This window comes from Manis pentadactyla, chromosome 12 (genome assembly GCF_030020395.1).
Source record: "Manis pentadactyla isolate mManPen7 chromosome 12, mManPen7.hap1, whole genome shotgun sequence".
Lineage (NCBI taxonomy): Eukaryota > Metazoa > Chordata > Mammalia > Pholidota > Manidae > Manis > Manis pentadactyla.
The window spans coordinates 6,599,447-6,624,171 of record NC_080030.1 but is presented as its reverse complement, the minus strand read 5'-3'; the positions used below and the strand labels follow the sequence as shown (position 1 = coordinate 6,624,171).

Here is a 24,725-nt window from a genome sequence, read left to right as displayed (position 1 = left end):
TGTGACAGTGAATTAGATCTCAATAAAGTTGCTATGAAAAAATGAATAGACTATAATACTAGAGGGCAATAAATACTTGCTTTTTTAAAACATCGCCAATGAATCTAATTCAACTCATTAAAGCCGTATGTGACCCTCATAGGCTAAGACAATAGAGCAGTTTACTGCTGAGACAGAAAACACCCAGAGGATGTTAGAAATGGTGCCAAAAATAGATGTAGGGTCTTCTGCGGACTTTCAATACTTCTGGGTGGGAATCCAAGGAGGCTTCAAGTTCTTAGCATGTGGTCCTTGACTAATCGCTCTATGCGCAGGTAGAGAAACTGGTGACACAGCTAATACAGCCACCCCCACCTTACCCGTGGTTTTGCTTTCCTTGGCTTCAGTTACCCAGGGTCAACGGCAGCCCGAAAATATTACATGGAAAATTCCAGAAAGAAACAATTCATAAGTTTTAAATTGCACGGTGTTCTGAGTAGCATGACACCATCTCAGGCTCTCTACTCCAACTCCCCAGGATGTGAATCGTTCCTTAGTTCAGTGTGCCCCTGCTACCTGCCCGCTGGTCCCATATCATAGGTGTGTATGTGTAGGACAAAAGAGAGCATATATAGGGTTTGGTACTATCGGCAGTTTCAGGCACCCAGTGGGAGTTCTGAAACGTATCTGCCATGGGTAAGGTATTTTCTAAGCACTTATGATAGAAAGCACTCGGCCCACACTGGCACACACATCCTCTTGCTGAATTCTAAAAACAATCCCCAAAGCAGAGGCTATTTTCAGACCCATTTTGGGGATGAGCAAATCAAGATGCACACAAGCTGCTTTAAGCGGTGGCACTGGGCTTGCAGCTCTGCCATCAAATGCAAAGTCTACGCCGTAGGCACATTACTGTTTCATTGGCTTCATTTTTTCAAAAAAGCAGGCCTAATGAAGGAGCAGGTGGATGTGATTTAAATAAAGCATCGTTTTCATGCAGGGATAACCTGATGGAAGCTTGTTAATTTCCTTCATTCACTTCTGCAAAATCTGCTGAGGCCCTGGTCCACACTGGATGTTGTTCCAAGCATTGGAAGGGCTGTGGGGAAGTCACAGGTGCTGCCCTGGATCACAGACTAGTACCCATATCAACTGACAATATATCCAAGGAGGATGCCCTTAAGGAGAGTTTTAGGATCTAGAAGAAATCATAGAAACAAGCTATTTGACTCGGTCTGGGACAATCAGGGAGGGCTTCTTGGAGGAGGTGATGCCAGGTCTAAAAGCTACTCAAAGGGTGCAGTAAGAATTATCCAGTTCTGCCTACTTCACTGGAAGGTCAAGGATGATGGCAAAATATAGCTCATCTCCGTGGGTGACCTGGGTGTACAGGATCTAGAACGGTGTTATCCGATAGAAACAGCATGAGAGCCACACAGGGCATTTTAAATTTTCTCTAAAAAGGTATAAAGAAACAGATGAAATTAAACATATCTTATTTAACCCAATGTATCCAAAAATTTCCCTTCCACATGTAAGCTGTACTGAAAAATTATTAATAAAATACTGTACAGGACTTTTTTCACACTGCACCTCCGAAACACCATGTGTTTTACACACGCACCATGCTTCAATTCAGAGGCTAAATTCTCCTCAGAAATACCCATCCTGTGTATGTAGATTTCATTAAAAAACAGTACAGTTGAAAAAGGCAGGTTCATATCCCCAGGGTGTTTCAAAGATATAAAGAGTTTTCCAACAACAGAATTAAATACTGATTTTTTTTTCACACTTAAGTAAAACATTGTATTGCATTTAAATGAATTAAAGTTAAATAAAAGTAAACATTCAGGGGTGCTGGCCACAATTTCAAGAGCCCATGTGGACAGTGGCTACCATACCAGGCAGAGCAGATATAGAACATTTCCATCAAAGCAGAATATTGTGTTGGGCAGTGTGGTCTAGAATTTCCTCCTTGGCCAGAGGAATCTGAGAATTTTCCAGAAGGAGATAAGATTGACCAAAAAGCCACCTTGGACAGTGTCTCCACCCCTTGGTTTTCTCTCCAGCATGGAAACACCAAAAGAGAAGTATGCAGGGCCAGAGAAGACACGGAGAAGCTTCTGCACATCCTTTACAAGCCAGAGTTTGCTACCTTCTGCCTTCGCTCACGAATATCTTCATTCCTTGGTCTCTGCATTCTTCAAATGCTCCCTGGTGACCTATTCTGGGGCCACACATTCCTCTCCACCTTCTTTCCTGTTTTAACGCCATTTCCTCTGAAATGCAGGGGTCCCGTACCAACAAGTCTTGGGTTCAAGGTGTCAGGCCACCACCCACACCGGCTTCAGGGCACGCTATACACCCAACAGATCTGGCTTCCTTCCCAGTGCCAACATCTGCCAGCTACATAGCCTGGGGCCACATCCTCAATCTTTGTGTGTCTCGGTTTCCCCACTGCGAACAATGACAAAAACATCAAGTAAGCTTTAAATACAGGAGAAATGGGGTCTGGCCACATACACATGGCCTTTCACTAGTGAATGCATGGAGCGAGATGTCTCTCTCCTGTCCTTATGAGGCCACCAATCCTACCACCTTAGGGCCCTACTCTCCGGGCCTTGTTTAACTTTCATTACCTCCTAGGAGTTCTATCTGCAAACAGGGCCACCTTGAGGGGGTAGGGCTTCAAATAGGAATTGGGGCTGCCGGTCTTGTGGGGTGGGGAGTCCAGGACCTGCCCCCTCCGGGCAAGACCCCGCTTCTTGTTTTGGACAAGCCCTTCCTTCTCCAACTCATACGTGGAGCAAGATTTCATTTACCCATATGTTTGTCACATGCAGCATGTCCCCAGGGGAGAGATCAGTGTCTGTGGGGACTCAGACAGATCCACCCAGTCTGTACTGAAAGGGAAGGAGAAGGGGTGGGTGAGGAAGCCAGAGAGGGAAGGAAGGGGGCCTCTGAGCTGGTTCAAAGAGGAAGAAGCAGGTGTCCCTGGGCATAAAGAGGGAAGAAGGGAGCTAGAATGACAGGAAGTGCGTGTAAATAATGCAGATGCACGACCAACAGGGAGCCCCACGGAACCAGCGCACGGAGGCGTGCCCGCGAGCTGGGGGAAGTCACAGTGCACGCGGCTGTGCCAGGCTCGCAGGCCAGGGGCAGGGACCGAGCTGGCAGCTGCAGAAAGACCCAAGCGGGAGAGAGAAAAATCCCTGTGTCAGCAGAGTGGGACAGATCTGAACAGGACATGCTGCGGCCGACTTCACGTACAGCAGTGGCCCTGAGGGCCTATCGCAGGGGTGGGTGCCAGAAAAGGGGAGACCATAGGGACACTAGGGAATTAGCATCAGTGGGACTTGGTCCCCGACGAGGTGGACAGGCGGACGAAGTGAGGGACAGTCATTAAGGGACCTATAGAGATGCAGACGGGGGAGGGGGGCATTACACTAGTTAAGGACAAGGAACTAGAGACAGGTCCCAAAACCCGCAGCCACCCTGACACCAGCGCCTTCTCTAAGCCTGTCTGAAAGCTCTGCGACACCTAGGTCAATTCCTCCAGTCACTTCTGTAGTTTTGTAATCCCAAGGACATCAGTCACCCAATGACAGGGCCAAAAGGGGCTTCGCTGCCATCTCGGGAGTCCCACCTCCTCCTTTACACCGACAGGGACCGGAATGCCACACAGGACACAGGAAAGAAAACCACGAGAAGTCTTACAAGATCAAAAAGGCACTTTGCAGAAAGAAAAAAAAAAGTAAAGGTGGTTTTGATACCATGCAACTGTATATAATTCGGAAGGGGCATCTCAGAATTCATCCCTTTTCTGATCTTCTGCAAGGAAACGGGATACGTCTTTGAAAACAGACTAGCTGAGAGAAATCATAGGAAGGTTGCGTGAAAACAGTTGCAGCCCCAGTCCATTACCCCTCTGCGTCCAGCCACTACCTCTTTCCACACTGCTAACCAACGGAGGCGCTTCTTGGGAAGTACCTATGTTTTCCACAGTTCCACAAAGGCACAGCAGAGAAGCAAGAATCTCCCGGTGCCAGGCTGTGGTTCCTAAACAACAGAAGCTACCGTATAAACCTGAAATGACACTACACCCCTATGGAATTGGGGGAAAAAAAAATCCAGATTTGAAGTCAAACTTTAATCCTCCCTAGTATGCCCTGAACTCCCATTGGGACTCATATCCAGTCTGCATTTGGCAACGCAGAACAGCCAATCTTACTCTGTTTTGGGAAGAAATCCCAAAAGCCAGTAGGGCACTTAGAAACGGGTGTTTCTAAAATCTCGAAAGCTACCAGGACAACGCCCCCCCCCCACCGTCCCCAGCACCAGAGTCTGCAGAACACGGGGGACTCCCCTCCTCGGAACGTGAACCAGGGATTTGGTGCCCTCCCGTGAACTTTCCAGGAGGTAGCCAAGGATTCGTGCAGAGATAAAAACACGAGAAAAAGGGAATGAGCATTCCAAGAGATTCTACATGGGCAGGGACAAGCTGAAATTCACAAATTTTTAAGCCACAGTGACCGGAAACCATCTACAGCCAATGCTCAGTACTTCAGTAGTTACATTCTATGACGTCCCCTCAAACACTGAATTAGCAAATTCTGGACCCAAAAGCCATACTGTCCCCAGGGAAAATACAAGGTTAGGTTCCTGCAAGCTCTGGCCACGTATTTTTGTCAGTCAACCAACACAGTTTTGCCTTGTATATGTTTCTGTCTAACGGATACCTTATTTATAAATATACTGTCGATCCATTAACTCTGAACTCACAGCCGACAGTACAAAGCACTCTAGCTGGTTCCAGAGCGAAGCTTATCTAACGCGTGTATTTTTCCCCATAATGCACATGGCAGCCTTCTCACACTTACCCCAGATGGTACTTCAGCTGGATGGGTGGGGGCCATCTAAACAGCACACCCAGGGACAGAAAGCCCAAAAATGCAGAAACTGTGGCACTAAATACATTGAAGAAAAAAAAAAGAAGGATACTTGGTTTTAATCCTTAAGGATTGGATGAATCCACCCTCCCAGAGCCGACACGAGAAGGTGGATCCCAATCATGCCAGTTGGGCGATTTGGATTTTTGATGCCCTGCACAGGCCCAGCAATGGCTGCTAAAGCCCTTTCAATACCAATTTTGGAATTAAAAATAAATTTCAGCAACCAGGCGAATTCACAAATACAGAATCCATGAATGGTGAGGATCTGATAAGTGCTTAAATCAACATTTCCAATTTTAAGACTATTAATCTAATTACGAGACAGTTTGTAAAGTCCAGAGAGAAAACCGTAGGGACAGAGGAGAGATGCGTTGCAAGGGGTTAGGAGTGGGGTTGGTGTAATATAAAGAGGTGTCCGGAGAGTCTGGAATGGCTTTAGGGACAAAGTCTTGCAGGAGGATTTCTGTTGTCTCCTTTCTATACGTTGGTAATTTTTTTTCAACAAGAATGCATTACTTGTTCTGTTAATTTAAAAAAAAACATAAAATAGCATCCAATGGCAAAACATAAACCAAACCACCCCTGATGTGTGAATAGAATTTAACACAAGGGGTCTTGAGTGAAAAATCTCAGAGCAGACACCACATTCGTCTGGGTTCTATGGAAAGACAGGACTGCAAGGAATCCTCATTCAATTCCAAGATGACTTTTTAAATAAATAAACCCTAAGATCACACACACAGCTAAGGAGGAAGCATCGCTGATATTTTCTCGCCATCGGAAACCAAATATTCAGTGCAACCAATGGTATAAATTTCTTTAATCTGGCTTTCTCTGTGAAGGGGAAAACATAGCCTTCAAGGGGGGTTTGATTGAACTTAATTCATTCATGTTGTACCAGGGACCACACAGGCTATTAGGCATCTATCATCATGATCCTCACAGAGTCGGTTCTAAATCAAGAGTCAGGAAACATCCTCCTGTGATGGGCCAAGATCCCCCAGTGAAGGGCCAAAGCGTAAATATTTTGGTGCACCACGCAATTGCAGCTATTCAGCTCCTGCCATCTGAGCACAAAAGCAGCCTTAAATGATGCGTAAACGCTTGAGTGTGGCTGGGTGCCAATAAAACTTTATTTACAAAAACAGGCATGGGCAGGTGGGATTTGGCCCTGCAGCTGTAGTTTGCTGGCCCCTGTTCTAGATGAAGGAGTTGACTCTATGTAAACTAAAAGTGGGCTGAGAGAGGGTCAGAGCTGGGACTGGCCCTCTGTGAAGAGAGAGTTCACGTGTTAGCCCTGGGGGGGTACTGAGTGTTTGTAGGCTGGGAGAAAGACTCCTGGGCAGCTGGGGATCCTAGAACAAACGGGAGAGAGCAGACACCCAGGTGGTAAGTGACTTAGATAAGGAAAACGTTATCTCCCTAAAGGCAGTGGTGCTCAAATGGGGGGCAGCTGCGGTGTCTGGGGAGATACTGGCTGCCGTGATTGGACAGGCACGGGAGCTAGTGACAGCTGGTGGGTGGAGCCCACCAGACGCTGCTCAGTACTTTACAGCCCACCTCCCAAGACGATGGAGCCCCAAATGTCAAGAGTGCTGAGGCTGGGCGGCTCTGCCCTAGGCAAGTGAAGAATGGCAATGAGTTGGGGACTGTTCCGGGCTCACCCCAATGACCTCTATGAGTGAGTGAGGCAGGCATGAGGGGCTGGTCCCCAGGAAAGAAGCAAAGGTTAGGGATAACCTCAGGGATGTGCCTGAGCAGGCAGCAGTTCTGCTCCCAGAGTCCCAAAGCTCACAAGAGAACACATAAGAAACATCTGGAACCATCCTCCAGAAAGGAGTATTTTCACCAAAGATGGGCCGGGGTCTGGAAGCAAGCGCCTCACACCTCAATTCGCCAGCTCACTGGACGCCCCACCACCACCAAAGCGCCATGGGTGTGTAATTAATCCCACATCACCTTCATTCTCTGACACCACGATGCCCCTCCCTGCACCCAGGAATCTCCAGCCAGAGCCAGTCAGTCCAAGGAGAAATCGGGGAGGAAGCCGTTGCCCAATTCAGCGCAGCAACAGAGACGCCCGGGACAATGCACTGGGGCGGCGCATCCCATAGGATACCTCCGAGAAGGAGGCTTCATGCCTTAGAAATCACATTCATCTCCCTCCGCCCCACACGCCAGCCAAAACGCCCCGTTGGTTAACGCCGGAGATTAATGATCTGTAAAGTTTCTCGCCATTCTCCAAACCTCCGAGGAGGTAACACATCCCACTTAGTTGATAGGGTCTTGTTAACCATTATAGCAGGGCACGGGTGAGGAGGTTCAAAGCCAAACGAACAATCTTTTATGAAGAAAGCAGGGCTCTGCAGCCCGACTAGCAGGGGTTCTAATCCTGGCTCTGCCACTTAGTCCTATATCTCCACCCGCAGAAAGGGATAATAAAGCCCACCTCCTAAAGTCGCAGTGAGGATTAACTGAGATTATATGTGCAAAGCATATAGAGCAGCACCTGCCAAGTGTCTGCACTTCTTAGCATTAGTTAGGTATTATCTAGGGAATAAAGGAGCCCGTGGCTTGGGTTACTGGTGAAAACATGAAAGACAGGGAATCAAATCAAGAACAAATATGAACCAAACACCTACTATATGCCAGGCACCATTCTAGGCTCTGAAAAAGATAGCAGTGAACAAAAAATATATAAGCCTCAGCCCTTGTGGAAACTGTGAATATGTAAAGAAGTGGTAAATCCGTCTACTGACCTCTGGAAGCCTGGGCACACATTCACAGTTAATCATCAAGCTACAAGGAACAGAAGAGCAGGGAACCACACATACACACATGCGCCCTTATAAATACAAAGTACCTACCCAAAGTCTAACATCTTGGATTTTCTCAACCAGAACCCAAACCAACTGCCACCCCTCACTGAGCACCCACTGTATACACCAGGCGCTAGGGGGCTTCGAGCCATTGCGTAACTGGCAGAGGTGCTCGGCACACCCCGTTTGTTAACGCCAGAGCCTGTGTGTGCTTTCCCCTTGTACCTCATTCACCATCAAGGAACTTAGGAGCTTCTGTTTCTTCCCTCCCCGACCCCTTCCTCATCATGACTGATTTCCTTTTATGGGAAAATCTGAAGAGGGAACCCAATAGATATTTTTAAAGCAGGGCCTCAGACACCAGGGTGGGAAACCTCTGCTACGTTCTCTTAAACGAGTCTTCATTCCTTGTCCCACAACCAGAAAGGGCTGCTGTCAAGCCCAAGGAGGACACTGGGGTTAGCTGGAGTTTCCCTCTGCTGCCAGCACTAGAGGCCCAGGAAGGAGGTCCATGGGGCTAGGGGACAGGAGAGGCTCGCCCAGAATTAGAGGCCGCCCAGGGCTGACAGGTAAAGACCCCTTCTGGCCGGGCGCAGCCGGAGGCAGGAGGTTGTGGGGGACACATGGGACACGGGGCAGCAGTCCAGAGCATTGAGGAGGCACCCCTTGGAGATTCAAGGCTCCCTCTGGTACTTTGGGGCAAGTGAGTTATGGGTCCGACACCCCAGTCTCGGTTGGCTCCCTTTGAAATGGGCGAACAGCTGTATCACTCTCCAGGGGCCACCGTGAGGGTCCAGAGAGAGAAGAATGACCAGCACAGCGCATTTGGTGACACTAACTATAAGAATCCTGATAAAAGCCACCCCTCCTGCTACTACAACTGTGCCGGAGTTTGTCTCCGGACATCTGGAAACGGAACCCGTAAATGTAAACAGGGACCTGAAGTCCGGGGTGACCACGGGCCTAGATCCACGGGAGCTGGAGGATTCTACAATTCCCCGCCCCAGGCACCTATCGGCACCGACCCCGGGCTCCAAACCGTGTGCAGTCCGGGCTGGTAGTGGCTGTCGGAGGCCGCCTGGACCCAATGACCCCCACATCTAGGAGGCGACCCAGAGAGGCCGCGTGTTCCGTCTCCGAAGCGACTTGGGCTCGGACAGGGCCCGGCACGGGTCCGAGGCGCGCTCGGGAGAGGCACCCGCGGCGGGGCGGCCACTGGGGCAAGGTTCCCCCAGCCCGGGGCCGAGCGCGGGGCGCTGAGCCGCGAGCCCAGGCGGGCAAAGGCCAAGGTCAGCAGCTTCCCGCCGCCGGCGGGGCCGGAGCCACCGTCCCGGCCGCCCGCCTGCCGCCCGGGGGGTCTCTCCGTCCCCATTTGGGGGCTCCATTCCCGCCAGGATCCCCTCCCCACTGCGCCGCGCCCCGCCCCGCCCGCTCCCGGAGCCCCAGACTCACCCTCTCCGGGGTACAGGTGGCCCGCGGCGCCCACCAGCAGCACGGCCACGGCCACCAGCAGCGGCGCGGCCACCGCCCCCCGCACGCCCCCGGCGCCCATGGCTGCGGGAGCGCGGGGCCCCGGCCGATCAGAGCACGCGGCGCGGGCGAGCAGGGGACATGCTCCGGGGCTGCCGCCCGAGGGGCCCCGGGGGCCGCGCGTCCTCCCCTTCGGCGCCCGGCAGGGCCCGGGGCACAGCCCCGGGGCGGGGGGGCGGCGCGCGGCCTCGGCCGAGACGAGCCGGCGGCGCGACTCCGAGGGCGGACCACCTTGCCCGGGCCCCGTCCCGCGATCTCCGGGCTCGGGGCGCCGCGCTGCAGCCCCGGCCTCCTGGCTCTGGGCCCCGATATGGGGCCGCCCGGACAAACGGACGCGCGGACACACAGACGCGCGGGCGGCGGGCGGGCGGCGGGAGCAGGCGCTGCTCGGCCCGTAAACAACGCGGCCCGTCAGCTGGGCCCCGTGCGGGCCGCGGGAAAAGGCGGCGCGGATTCGGACTCGGAAGGGACTCGGCGCCCGGGAGGGGTGGAGGCAGGACGGGCAGCGGGAGGCACCGCCCCGCCCCGCCCGCCGGCCGCCCTGCCCTGGGCCCCGTGCTGGAGGCCCGGGGGCCGCCCCAGCCGCAGGGGCGCCCCGGATCCCTGCCCGGCCAGGGCGCCGCGACTCGGTCACAGCCCTTCGCCTCCCGTCTCAGGGCCCCGGGGGCGCCCCCGAACCCCGGCCCAGAGAGACGGATCCCTTCTTTAACAGCTTTGTTATTTGGGCCCTCCAAGACTTTAGGGATTCGTTTTGCTTTTTTTTGAAATATCGTATTAAAATTTGATGTATCTCGGCCACTCGGGGTTTTTTTTTTAGTGCTCCCCGGCGTGTGGCGATCGCCTCACCCTCGGCCCCGTCCTGCCTGCGAATGTGATCCTAGAGCGCGCGGGCGCCCCCGGAGGTTCCCCCGCGTGCGCCCCAGCCCCGCGCCGGGCCCCTGGGGACAGCCACGTGCACGCGCGCCCGGCGCGCCCTGTGCGCTGCGCGGCCCGGGCCCCTCGGCGCGGCCTGGGGTTCAATTTGGAGAAATGACACCAACAAGGAGAAGGTGCAGAAGTCGCAAAATTGCAAACCAAGCGCTGTAGATCCTGGATTCGGTGCAACTGGACACACCCGATTTTCCGTACGCAGACCGAGTCCCCGTGGGCCTGAATGTCTAAGCAGCTGTCACTCACGGGTAGAGCAGGACAAAGGTCAACCTGCCTCCCTGAGAAGGGTAAGAGTCCTTAAGGGCAGGAGAGCCCGAACGGAGTGAAAACCCGGCTCCTTCACCCATCACTTCCGGTGTGGCCTTGGACCAGTGACTTTACTCAGCGTCGGCCTCACCTGTACAACGCGCGTTGCAATAACCGCATGTCAAATTTGGGGAGGTACAGGGAAATAACGCTTGTCAAAGTACGCAGGCAGCTCCAAACAGAGGGCACTCTTATCTTCCTCTTGTGTATTAAACAGTTTGTCAGGAGCTGGGCGCCTGTCCTCCTCCAAACCTATTTCTGCCTCCAGGCTATTGCCCCACCACCACCCCGCCCGTCCGCCCCTCCAGCGCCTGGCCCCACCTCTCTGCTCCAAGACCACGCTTTGCACATGCCACCCCCACCCTCAGTCCCTTTGTCCCTGCTCTGCAATCTACATCACACCAGCACCTCTACCAGAAATTCCCCCTTGGTTTGTATGTGTGTGTATTCTCCCTTCCCCATGCTTCAAGAAATCTTGTCAGTCTTGTTTACAATTTCTCACCCAGGCCTGACGTATCTGTTGCTTAATAAATATTTGTGGAATGGAAGGATCAACAGGCAATCCGTAAAGGGGATTTACAGTGAGCAAAATAAACACGTTCCATTTCCCTGTAGACCTCTCCGTCTAGCAAGGGAGAGGACTCTTAATAAAATAATCGTACATGTTATAAGATGGGGTGGAGGGAATAGGGAAGGATCCTCCGGGAAGTCAGTTTGAGCTGAAATCTGCAGATGAGGAGGAGCCAGCCAAGGGCAGAAGCATACGGGAGGTGTTCCAGGTAGATGGAACAGCGTGTGCAAAAACCCAGAGGACAGGCGGGTGTTCTGACAAGTGAACCAGGCTCTGTAGCTGGAGCACAGAAAGAGTAGGAGCTGGACTCATAGGCAGGATTAGAAAGGACGACCCTTGAATATACTATCTTAAGGCCCTCCACCCCTTTATCCTACAAGCAATGGGGAGGTACTAGAAGGTTGACGTGAAAGGCTTGACATAATCAGATTTTCTGTCCAATAACATCTCTCCGGTCTGCAATGGGGCAAGAACAGACTCATGGAGGGCAAATAAAAAGCAGCAGCATTCCCTAGAGTATCAAAACCTGTGGATTCCATAAATGTCACCCCCTTTCCTTCTTGTGCAACCCTGTCCAGATCTGTGGGTTTCCCTCTGACCCAGAGAAACCTCAAAGGCCACCACAATACCAGAGAGGCTGAAAGAGGCATGAAAGAATATGCTGTCCTCTGGACCTCCTCCCAATGCAGGACTTCTGTGTTGGGGATAAAGAGAAAACAGTCATTTGAAATGAGACTTTCTGGGAGAAAATGAAGACACCACCACTTCCTGAAACCGCTCGTTGTTTCTTTTATAAATCGTACACCACCCACCCCCAACCTTGCCAAACAAAAACAAATAGCATCTAAAAATTGAAAGTCCACCTCTGCCTTTTATGAAAATCGTTGGAGCGGAGGTAGAAAAACCACTGTTGAGCAATCTCCGAAATAACTGATCAGGCTAGAACTATCAACGAAGGCTAAAACTAATCGCTGGAAGTTCGACAAGTAACAAGATAATTTCATGGTCTCCAAGTGTCTGTCTGCAAGATACTTTCAATTATAAAAAGAAGGAAAAATAGCTTCATAGAGGAGAAAGCTGGTGGATATCACCTTAATTAAGTAAGCAAAGTTGTCCCTGGATTTTCTTTTATATTACCTTTCATTGCAGGACATTGCAAGAGTACAAAATTTCTGTCGGTTAGATAACAGTATAATACTGATATTTTGATCGTTGTAGGGAGGTGATGTAAAAAACAAGTCCCTCGATTTAGGGACATCTAGGATACTGAATAAAATATGTTCTGATAAAGAAATTACTTACTCTCACTATGGTTCAAGGGGAAAAAAATGAGAGAGAGAACAAAGCAGATGTCATAAAATGTGATAAAATGGCTAAATCTGTTACAAGTGTGCACATGGGCTTCACTGTACTAGTGGTGTGGCTTTTCTAGGAGTCTGGCATGTCAGAATAAAAGGTTTGAAAGGTTTTGAAAAACCATTTGGTCTTTTTGTTTTGCTTTGTTTTTGTCAGACTGGCTTTGGTTTGACATTTAAGCATCGTGTACTCTGAATGCATGGTGGAAACAGAAGGAGATCATTTCATGGTTCGTGAATATAGTCACCAAATATTCTACTTTTGTTGGCAGGCAAGGAGGGCTTGGACACTCACCACCATGCTGCTGAGGTCTCCCTTTACTGTCCTTTTGACACAATCTCCCTGAATCTAGTTTTTCTCCATTAAAGCAGGAAACCAAACGTAAACCCCCATTCCTGTGCTGTCATGGAAATCCGCTTTAATGCATGACTTTTGGGAGTTAGGGGGAGGGAGGGACTCCAGACTGATTTCACTTGTGAATAACAGTGCAAAGACCCAGAGTCAGGAACTGACCCACAGAACCAGGCAGAAGATTAAAAGAACACAGCAACAACATCAGGATCAAGAGTAATTCGGACCAGGAGTGCAAAGATGGTTTGATGTCGGGAGGTCTGGTCATTGAGAGCATTGTATGAATAGATCCAGGGAGAGAAGGCGCATGAGCTTGTCCAAAATCCTAAAAATGTATTTGATGAATTCCACAGCCATTCAAAATGAAACTGTAAGACTCTTCAATGTGAACATTTTGTTTTATAATTTCAAAGTAGGGACTGTCTCTTTAAGCAAGGTACAAATCCCAAATCTAATATCTAAAACTAACAAATTTGGCTATTATACGAATAGCAAAAAAAAGCACACATAAAGTCAAAAGTTAGATTTGTTTAAAGTGAGAAAAATATAGGTAATGTAGGTGACAGATAAGGGGCATGCATTATATTATCTTACATATTTATAACACACAATATTAATTTGTTTTCAGGAAGAAAGAACTCCAAACTCCCAATTCTTGTTTGACAATATTAAAACTAGCGAAGGACATGAATAGCCAACTCCCCGAAACAGACCACAGAAAAAAAAAAGGGGGTGGAGCTAGAAAAGTTATTTAAATATATAAAAAAGATGTTCAGCCTTCTTCAGAGTTGGAATATGCCCCCTGTCATTTTCACTGAGTTTGTCGACAGTCAGAAAAACAGGTAACATACTGAAGATTTGTAAGAAAACACACACTCTCAGAATCACTGTTATCAGTTGGTTCAACCAATGAGAGGTGGTTTGATAAAGAGTTTCAACCAGCAAACTGCATTGACCCTATTTCTCCCCACTGGTCTGGTTTCCAAGAATTGTATTCTGAGTAGTCACAGCCCCACGAGGGCAAAAAAATATTCACGAGGATCTTCATTGCAGCAAAGCGTAACCTCAACCTAAGTAAACTTCTCCCCAAGAAACAGCGAGACCTATACATTCTCCTCAAAATACCTCATCAGTTCAAGTATTTCAAACTGTCCTTGTTCTTACTCTCTGTTTCTTCTCTGATACCATTCACCTATGATTTGCATCGACAGGTTATTTTAGTTCACTTGCAGTGTTCTCTTATCTTGTTTCATGAGTTCTGTGTTCCCTTCTTGTTTTGTTTTGTTTTTTTTAACTTTGAGAATATAAAGGCAGGGTGTGAAACTGGTATAAAAAAACAGATGTCTTGAACTTGTAAAAACAGAGTAGAACGGTGGTTACCAGGGGCTGGCGGGTGGGGGAATCAGGAGCTGTTGTTTAAGGATACCAGTGTACTACTAGTAGGTAAGAGAGTTCTGGAGATGTAAGGCTCAGCATCGTGGTGAGAGCCGGCAATACTGTATTACATACATATAAACTTCAGAGCAGCTGAGGCACTAAATCTTAAATGTTCTCAACACAACTGGAAATGACAAATAGGTGACAGATAAAGGTGTTTGCTAAATGCTACTGTAGTAATATTGCAATTTGTAAATGTATCAGACCAACGCATTGTAGACCTTAAATCGACACAGTGTTATGTGTCAATGGTATCTCAATTTTTAAAAAGAAAAAAGAAAAAAATGAAGAAAATGAAGTCTTATACTCACACAGCTTGATAGCTGTCCATCCTGGTCTCTGGGGGGGTACATTTCAACACTTCCATGGAGCTCGGTTCTTAAAATCTCCATTTCTGACCCATATTCAAACATATAGGGTTACTGCTTTTGTTCCATATTTTTATGATAGTGCAATACACAGAATTTACCGTTTTAACCATTTTAAAGTGTACGGTTCAGTGACACTCAGTCCATTTACCGTGTTGTGCAAATATGACCACTCATCCCAAATTTTTTTCATAGCCCCAAATGGAAACACATACCCAATAAAGCAACCGCTTCTCATTACCCCTCCTCCAGCCCCTCACAACCACTCCACTTTCTGTTTCTATGGATCTGCCCATTCTGGACATTTCATATCCGTGAAATCATATAAAATGAGACCTTTAGTGACCAGCTACTTAGCATAATGTTTTTGAGGCTTGTCCACTTTGTGGCATGAATTAACACTTCATTTTTTGGGGGTGGGTCTGAATGATAGTCCATTGTCCATTGGATTCTGATTCATCAGACCGGTTTCATGCTCCTATCTTGAACTCCCACTTTGCCAAGCCTGCAATGCAAGTGGCTGAAGAGCAATCCAGGGGGACTTCTGGGAAGGGATTTCTCCTGGTTTCTAATGCTACAGTGGCCATGGTCAAACGGAAGCCTCATCTGAAAGAGAATTTAGATACCCTCGGGTCTCGATGAATAAAACGCCTAGAAGATGGGAAAGCCTCCACGTAGAACTGATTGTATCTAACAAGACCAGAAAACTTCAAGGAGTACAGCCAGCTTCTCTGAACATATTTCCCTTGAGATTTTTGCCTCTCCTGCCTGCTGCTTTCCTCCCAGTCTAGTTTTCATTGTGGAAGAAATGAAAAGTTTTCATAATAGAACCAATGTGAAATATTTTTATTCCTCAGAGGCATTTCTTTTCACTGTTACTATATACAGGACTCTTTTCTAGTAGCTGAAGGGGAGTTAGCCGAATCCAGGTGGAAAAATACTATGTAAAAATTTGTAAGTCAAAGAAAACTGTTTTCTAACAAATAAATAACAGGACAATATTCAGGGGGAGACTGGAACCTTTTAAGAAAAATAAACAAGTGTACGTGTGCCAATATGAGAACATCTCCAAGATAGATACAATTTTACAAAAATGTTCTAGGAAAAATAGCATGAATAGAAGGATACTGTCATTTCTGTTTTTAAGAAGGAGAGATACAGCAACATAAATTAGCCTACACATATACATACACAGATGTTTCTAGATTCATGAACTACTTCTCAAAGAACACACAGGAAACTGGTGTTCTTTTTACATCTGTTTGGATTGTTTCAGCTGCGTATGTTCACTCCCTTTTCAAAACTCAGCATAAGACAGAAACATTTTGCAGAATAGCACCGCCCTATCTACAAAATGAAATAAAATACACAGGAAAAATTTTAACAGCAGGTTCTGACTTTAAAAAAAAACTGTAGTATTTTATAGGGGGATAAAAACAGGAATTGAATAAATAAATACACCTTATTTCAGGCTAGGAAAACAGAATATTATATAGGGATTAACCTTCCCCCTCTCCCCAAAAAAAGAAATGTATACATTCAATTCAAATCAAAATCTATATCTAAAAGGATATAGAAAAATTATTCTGAAGTTCTTCTCAGCAGTTTCTTATCCTTGGGACTGTGGACATGGAGAGCCAGGTAACTCTTTGTAATGCGATGTTTAGAAGCATCTCTGGTCTCTATGCCAATAGAACCATCCCAGTTATGACAACAGAAAATGTCTGCAGACATTGCCAAGTGTACCCTGGGAGGCAACATCGTGGCTGCACACCGCTGGTCTAATTAAATCAGCATCAAGAAGAAAATCTGGAAATGAAGGCAATAACACGCTCAGATATGAAAATATGAAAATCTTATAAAGCTAAAACAGATTTAAGTAGGTACAATGAAATAGTATTGGCCGTTGAATCAATATAGCCAAACGAGTAACCTAGACATACGCCCCAGTTTGCAATCATTTATTTTTTAAAGGTGCCTCCCAGGCAGTTGGAAAGAGCAAAATTTTTCTCCCACACCGTCATGCCAAAAAAGGTTCCACAGTATTGTTTGGTAATTTGAGAAGGAAATCTACAGAGTCATTAATGAATGATTTAAAAACTAGATCTAAAAGTCCATGTAAATATCACTTGTAAAATTAAAAATCTGCTCAAATTGCAAATTAAAAATTGTTCTCTTCTTCTAGAACAAATGAGAAGAATATAGAAGGTGGGTAGGTAGCGATCCTTCAAGAGAAAGTGATTGCTAAGCATAACGTCACCAACAAAATGATTATTTCAACTTCAAGATGTCACTCCATGAAAATTAAAATGTCTACACACCCAAAAAGAAATAACCCAAGTGAAAATATAAACAACAGAAGGGGGAAAATACATTGAAAAGCATGACACAAAAGAGGTTTGTGTCTATACTATGTAAAAGGGTGTTTTCAAATTGATAAGGGGGAAAAGAAAAAGACTCTCCCAGATAAAAAGCAAATGGTATGAAGGGACTATTTCCAAGAAATAAATAGATCTACCAAGGAGCCACGAGTTCAGTTTTACTGCTAACAAAAGAAAATAACTTTCATGGGAACCCTACTAAATTGACCAGTTTAAAAATATGACACAAAATGACACAGAAATTACCAGATGATTCAGTAATTTCACTCTAAGATCTATGCCCAAAAAAGAATCGAAGGCAGGGACTCAAATAGATGTAAACCAGTTGTACCGTACACATTGTAAGCCAGTGTTTGCAACAGCATGATTCACAGGAGTCCAAAGGTGGAAGCAACCCACGTGTCCATCCATAGTCGATGGATAAACAGGATGTGGTCCATCCATACGATGGAATATTATTCAGTCATAAAAAGGAAGGACATTCTGACACCTGGCTGCAATGTGAATGAACCTTAGATCGTGATGCTCAGTGAAATAAGCCAGACACAAAAGGGCAAACCCTGTAGGATTTTCCAAAGTGCCTACAAGTCAAATTCATAGACCAGAGAACTTACTAGATATTAGCAGCAGCTGCCGGGAGAGGGTCCGAGGAAGTTGTTTAACTCTACGGAGTGTCAGTTTGGGACAAGAAAAAAAAAGTTCTGGGAAATTTGCCAAGAGAGCAGAACGTAAGTGTTCTCACCACAAATAAACAAATAGTAAAAACAAATTTAAATGAACTTAACATTTAAATGGGTAACTGTGTGTGGTAATGGACATGTTCCTTAATCATTGTGGCAATCATTTTACAAAGTATTCACATGTCGAATCATCACATGGTACGCTTTAAACATATACAATTTTATGTGTCAATTATACTTCAGTGACGTTCAGAAAAACTTCTGGTTCAGAAAAAGTTCTGGAGTTGGACGATGGTGATGGATGCACAGGACTGCAAATCGTGCAGTGCTACCAAAGTGGACACTTAAAAATAGCTGAAATGGTTAAGTGTTATGTTTTATGTATTTCACCAAGACGTTTTTAAAGAAACAAAAAAAAGACAGGAAGGAACCTGAAAGGCATGTCGGTAAGTGAAAGAAGCCGCTGTGAAAAGGCGACATACTGCATGAGTCCAACCGTGTGACGTTCTGGATAAGGCAAAATTATAGGGACAGTAAAAAGAAAGGTGGTGGCCAGGGAATCTGGGGGAGGGAGAGATGAACAGGTGGAGTACAGGGGCTTTTTAAGGCAGTGCGACTGTGACCCTACAATGGTGAATTCATGTCTTTACATATCTGTCAAAACCCAAAGGAGATACACCTCCACCAGGGAGCCCTCCAGCCAAGTATGAACTTGGGTTAATAACAATGTGTCAGTGTTGGCTCATCAGCTGTAACAAAAGTGCCACTTGAATGCAAAAGATATTCATCCGTGGGGAGAGGGGAGGGAAGGTGTGTGGGGACACTGCATTTTCTGCTCAGTTCTCCTGTAAACTTCAAACCGCTCTAAAGCATGATTTCAGAATAAAGTTATTTTAAATTTGAAGGTAATTTTTTGTTTCATTGGAGTACAGTCGACGTATGTTATGTTAGCTTCAGGTGTACAACTAGGGATCAGTCATGATATCCACTACCAAATGCTCACTTGCGGTAAGGGGAGCTTGCCATCAGTCACCGTGCAAAGTTACTGCAATAGTATGGAGTGTATTCCCCGTGCTGTACTTTAAAAAAAAAGAGAGAGAGAGAAAGAAAAGACCACATCTTGAATATCTTAGCCAGCCAGCATCATTGGGGGGGCAGGGAAAACAGTCTGGAGGTAGGGGATTGGTCAAGGAACCCCATCCCTGTTTCTGAGCTGTTCCCACTGGGTGCATTTGCCAGCTCTTGAATTCCACACCCCTCACATCCCAAGGTTAAGAAGTTGGCTCAACCCAGGCATGGGTTGCAGCTCCTGGATGCCCGACAGGCCCCATTAATTTACGGTTTAATCTGTATCATGACCAGTTCTGAGTCCTGAGGTCACCTGGATCACTCATTCATTGAACAAATATTTATTGAGCATTTACTAGGTGCCAAGCTAAGCGTATCAAGTCCCTATTGTGTCTGTAAGAAATTACTACCAACCTGGTAGTAGATGAAAAGAGCACATTTATTATCTGACCGCGTGGAGGTCAGAAGTCCCACACGGTCCTGCTAAGTAAAAACCAAGGCGGTGGCAGGGTTGCGTTCCTCCCAGGGGGGAAATCTGTGTCGGTGCCTTTTTACGCTTCCAGAGACCACCTGCATCCCTCATGCAGGAGATCATTCCTGCATCTTCAGAGCCGGCAACGTCAGGCCAGGCCTCTCTCGTGCTGTCATCTGTCTGGTTCTCTCTCTCCTGGCTTCCTCTTCTGCATGTCAGGACCCTCGTGATAACACCAGGCTCACACAGAACATCCAAGATAACCCCCGTCTCCAGGACGACCAACCTCAGCTCCACTTTGCCGTGTAACTTAACACATTTGCGGGCTCCAGGGGTTAGGAAGTAGACATCTTTGGAGGGGTGTTCTGCCCACATTGCAGACGTGGCCTTAAATAAAACAAAAACAAGACGTCTGCCTTGTTTACAGAGCTGACAGTTGAGCAGGAGAAACATAGCCGGTGGGGGAACAAGATTAAAGATAATTGCGGATCGTGATGCGAGCTGTGAACAAAATAAAACAGCAGGACCCGGTAAGAGGTAACGAAAATACGCCATGCTGCGGCGCCGAGCAAGAGCCCCCTGGCATCCGACTGGAGACCATCTAGTGGTGTGACCAGGTTCTAAAGAGAAGGCAAATCTGGTGTTCTCGTGTATCCCCTGCTTTTACGTGGATGCCACCACCACCGGTTTGGGAAAAGCAAACAACACCAATAAAAGTACATCATCGTTGATACAGCATATCTGTCACCATCTCTAATCACAAAGCAGGTTAATGAGAATCAAACCGCTAAGCCACACAGATGGGGTGAGGGGGACATGGTAAGGAGTCGGTGGACGGTGGGAAGCGATGCCTGGGCTTTATTGCACAGTTCAAAGAGGAGACTGGGAGATGGGGCTGCAGGCAGGGAGGGGGAACCCCCACATGGATGAAGAGGTGGGTGAGTGGCCCCAGCCTCCTAAGCTTGGTAGGGAGAATTTGGACTAAATCCTAAGCGTCATGAGAAGCCAGCCCCAGGACACGCCCGATCTGCACCCTGGTCATGATTCCCTCTTGGCCAAGGGGGGCTCCTCCCTTCCCCCTTCACAGAGCAAAATAATCATGAGAGTCACCTTGTCGTTCACTTTCAGTCTTTAGAAGTGGCTTTACCTGCAACATCCATCCAGATTTTAACACCTCTCACCAACGCCTCAGCCCTCAACCTGGTCCAGCCCGCTTCATCGCGCACCCGGACCAGCACAGACCTCTCCGCCCCACCCTCCTCTGCCCAAAGGCCCCCAGAGCTCCCACCTACCTGGGGTCAAATCCCAAGTCCTCCAGGCGGTCCACTCGGTCCCGCACAACCTGCCCTGCCCCTACCTACCCTCCGCTTCTCCCTTCCCCCTCTCCCTCTCTGCTCCAGCAACAGGGAGCCTCTTTGCTGTTGCTGCAATACTCCACACTGGGTGCCATCCCAGGGCCTTTGCACATGCTGTTCCCTCTGTTCAGCCTGCTTTTGCCCCACAGCTCACTCCCTTACCTATTCCAGGGCTTCACTTTTATTCTTGTCTTTGGGTTTTGTTCTCTGCTGGAAGTCCCCATTTCCAAATAGTGCAGGAATGCACTAGGTGTCTCATAAATATTCCTTAAACACTGAGTAAATATTAAACATTATCATTGCTGCTGTTATCCTATTATTTGTCTCTCACTGCCCTATGGTCTCCTGGGAGCAGGGGAGTTCTCCTTCTTTCTTTCCATAAATGTTTACTGAGCAAAGGAAATAGACAAATATTCCTGCTGTCCAAAAACGTGCAAAAATTCAAATTCAGGAGGCAAACCGATGTGCACAAACCAACAAATGATTTCAGAGAATGGCAAAAAAAATACAGACAATAGAGAAACTCAAATGGGGAAGTTTGGGGGGCAGAGCTCCCCAAGGCAGTGCTATTTGAGCAGAGAATTAAGGAGAAGGAGCAGCTGTAGAGAGATGCGGGCAGGGGGGTTGGGGATGGGGGGGTTCATGTCAGCCTGGCGCTGTCACTGCAGTCCCAGCTGTCATGGGCAAACGAATGAATGAACCCACACAGAGGCAGACAGATGTGCAAGACACACACCCAGGGTAACATGCACACGTGTCCTGATGACCGGAATACACGCCACCCCAGACCCCCACGCAGACCTGGGCTTCCTTGACCCCTGAGTCATTGAGGGCATGGGAAGAGAGGCCCCCACGGCTGAGACGCCCTGGTGTGGCCCCCCTGGAGGAAGAGGAAGCACGTCAACCAGGGGCAGCCTCTGCCCTGTGGGCCAGCTGCTGAGGTGGGAGACCTTCTTCCCAGCCCCCTCCCTTCCAGGTGACCGGAGGGGCTGCTGGAAAATTCCGGGCACAGGAACTGCAAATGGACAAATGGCGGGAAGTAGGCAGGGAGGTGACGCCCATGAATTGGCAAAAACTGTGACCCTGGGACCTCCCCTAGATAGTCCACTAGGGAATCAGGCCAGAAGCCAGGAGACATCCTCACTCCCAGCCCCCCATGTCTACATGTCCTAAATCGCCCTCAGCCACCTGCTTCTCTCTCTCCTGTGCCTGGACTAAGCCACCACCCTCTCCCCCAGAAAGCAGCACTTCCCTCTAACCATCTCCCTGGCCTCCAGGACTACACCCTGTATCCATTCTCCCCGTGCCCAGCCAGAGGGATCTTTCTAAAACAAAGCTCAGACCTTGCCGTCCCCCTGCCTAAAGCTTCGCATGGCTCCCCATTGCCCTTGCAAACCTATGTCCTCAGACCCAGCACACACTGGCCTCTGTCTCCAGCTTCCTTCATTAAGGCCACTCCCCATCATGGCCCTGGTCTTGTCTCCAAGTCTCCAGCTCACCCATCTTGGAGGTGTCTGCGGGGCATCACTTCCTGAAGAAGCCTTCCTGGACCCCCAAGTCCACGTCCACCTGGGCTGCCACTGGAGCACGTGCCACGTTGCTGACACTAACCAGGTGGTCTCCCCAGGAGGCCTGGGCTCTGCAAGGCCCTCCCGCAGCTGGCATAGTGTCTGGGCCCGAGTAGACGTTCAACAGTTGGTATGCGAGGTGCTGTGTGGTAAACAGGTGGGTTTCTCTGACTGTGACAGACAGTGGGGGCAGCCTGTTGCTGTCCTAACCACTGTTTCCTGGTTGAGGAGGGCGGGTGATTACCAGGCACTTACTAGTAGTCCTTTGCGGTTCACCCTGAATATGAAAATAGGTGATCACTTCTTCCACTCTCTTAGCCAAAACAAGCAAGCTTCATGGGCCAAAAGAGAAACCTTCTCAGTGGTGCCCAGGGCAGAATTCATCTACAAGTCAATAGCCTGACTCTCCCTATCAAAGTGCTTGAATGCTCCTGGTGTTGGGGTGCTCACTACCAATCATAGCGGATGACCTTGATCACGAGAAGGCGTGTATTTGGTACTTTCACCACCCCTAGCCTCTGGGGACCCCACGCAGCCACCGAGGACCAAGGATGACCCATCCTCTGAAGTTTGGCTGGAAGAAAAGCTTCCCAGATTGGCACTGAGAGTGGTAAGACATTGGTGAAGGAACCAGCACCTCAGAGTTTCTCAGGAGGAACCCCGTGAAGAATGCAGCATCTGAAAGGGAACTGCTAGGGCATGGCACTGTGTGCCCTGACCAGTCTCCCGTGGGCGCAGTGGCGGGCAGGAGCCGTCCATTCACCAGCCACATGAGTCCCAGTCACTAGTAGAGACAAGCAGGGCCAGCAATATGCGGCGTGAGAGCCCCGTGCCTGACACAGAGGCTGTCTCTCTCTCCATGCACCCTTAACTTAGGCAGACGTCCTAAGGGGTTCTGCACACCACAGCCCCTGGGAGGGGGGCCAGTGGGACACAGGACTTTACCTCACTGAACCTCAGCTTCCTTATCTGCAAAATGGGACCACAGGGACCCACCCCCCCAAGGCTGGCCTTGAATATTAAACAAGATGAAATAAGCCACATTGAAAGTGATCAGAGAGGGGTGACCCTCTCTTATGATTCACAGCCAGCCCTGGGAGCCTCTTCGGGGTGCATCTTACAATTGGAAGTGTATAAGAGACAATGCTCTGCTTCTGTGGGCATCTCATTATGAGAATGTTGGTTTCTTGGGTTATATTAAGCTGTGGTTTTCCTGTTGAAGCCTGTCAAATTCCCTGTGGGTTTTTTCTGGGGGTTCAGAGGCAGGGGAAGGGGTGGACCCTCTGCAAGGAGTAGGCAGGAGAAGGGGGTCCCAGCCTGCTCCAGCCTCATGTTGCTGTCTCAACGAGGGCTCGGGGGCTGCCACAAAGAGTCCCTTAGTAGGGCTGCCACAATTAGCAAAAATATATATTTATATAAGATGTCCAGTTGCCTATACTTTGTCTGGCAAACCTGAGGAGTCCACAGGTGTGCTAGGGAACTTCTCCTGAGAGGATAGAGTCTCCAGTGTATGTATAGGTCTATTTTTGTAATGTGGGTAAGTGCTGTTTGGATTTAAAATACAAATTGATTAAAGGCATTAATGAACTAAGCTTTTTGCCTACACACACACACACACAGTTGAAAGAGAACCAGAAAAACATTTCCCCAGAAGGTACTGTAGGTTCAGAGTCCCAAGGCAGAAAGCTGTTCGCAGACACAGCGGTGAGAAGCCTTGGCCACTGCCTGCAGTGCGCGAGACCCTGATCTGAGCTCCTCGCCCGCAAGGTCTCAACACGGTGCAGAGGAGGGAACTGCAGCCCGGACAGACAAAGCTGCTCGCCCACACAGGGCACACAGCAAATAATCAGCAGAATCAGGGATCGAACCCAGACCCCCACGTTCTTAGCCCCTGCAGACTCTACCACTTCCACACTCCATCCAGGGATACTAAACCGCCCCCCGCAGCAATCATCCAAACTTTTCGATGTTACAAAGGAGTCCTAACACAAGGAGAGACTACACACCAATCAGAATGGCTAAAATTAGCAAACGACAACACCGAGTGTTGGCAAGGGAGCAGCTGGAACTCTGGAACGTTGCTGGTGAGAATGCAAAATGGTGCATTTTAAACATTTAGGAAGGCAGTTTAAATGATTCTTATGTAATGAAACATACCTTCACCCTGTGGCCCAGCAACGCCTCTCTGAGGTGTTTTTCCCCAAGAGAAATGAAAACATGTGTTCACACAGAAACCTAGATGTGAATGTTTACAGTGGTGTTTTTCATAATTTCCAACAACTAGGTGCAATCGAGATGGCCTTCCCTGGGTGAATGGACAAACAGTGGAATGCCGTACAATCCAACAGTAATCAGGGATCACCAATACACATAACCACATGGAGGAATCTCAACTTCATGTGCCCAGTGGAAGAACTCAGATTTGAAGGCTCACAATCTGTGTGATTCCACTTATGTGATATTCTGGAAAAGACGAAACTATAGGGTCAGAGAAGAAGTCAGGGATTTCCGGAGGCAGGGAAAGCATATGCCAACAAAAGGGGGTGATGGGATTTGGGGAGGCAATGGAACTGTTCTCTGGCTTGACTGTGGTGTTGGATAC

General features: G+C 48.3%; 1 protein-coding gene across 4 annotated transcripts in view; it reads right to left on the bottom strand.

Moving 5' to 3' along the window:
* The window catches only part of INSR (insulin receptor), a 106,328-nt gene extending 96,408 nt beyond the window's left edge, over window positions 1-9,920 (bottom strand). For 2 of the 4 annotated variants that reach the window (XM_036879306.2, XM_036879308.2), the window contains exon 1: window positions 9,203-9,920. In XM_036879306.2, coding sequence (XP_036735201.2) covers window positions 9,203-9,302 — 100 coding nt within the window. In that variant the 5' untranslated portion in view covers window positions 9,303-9,920. The remainder of the gene's footprint in view (window positions 1-9,202) is intronic. The other 2 variants (XM_036879305.2, XM_036879307.2) reach the window with 2 other exon arrangements.
* Window positions 9,921-24,725: the final 14,805 nt, after the last annotated feature.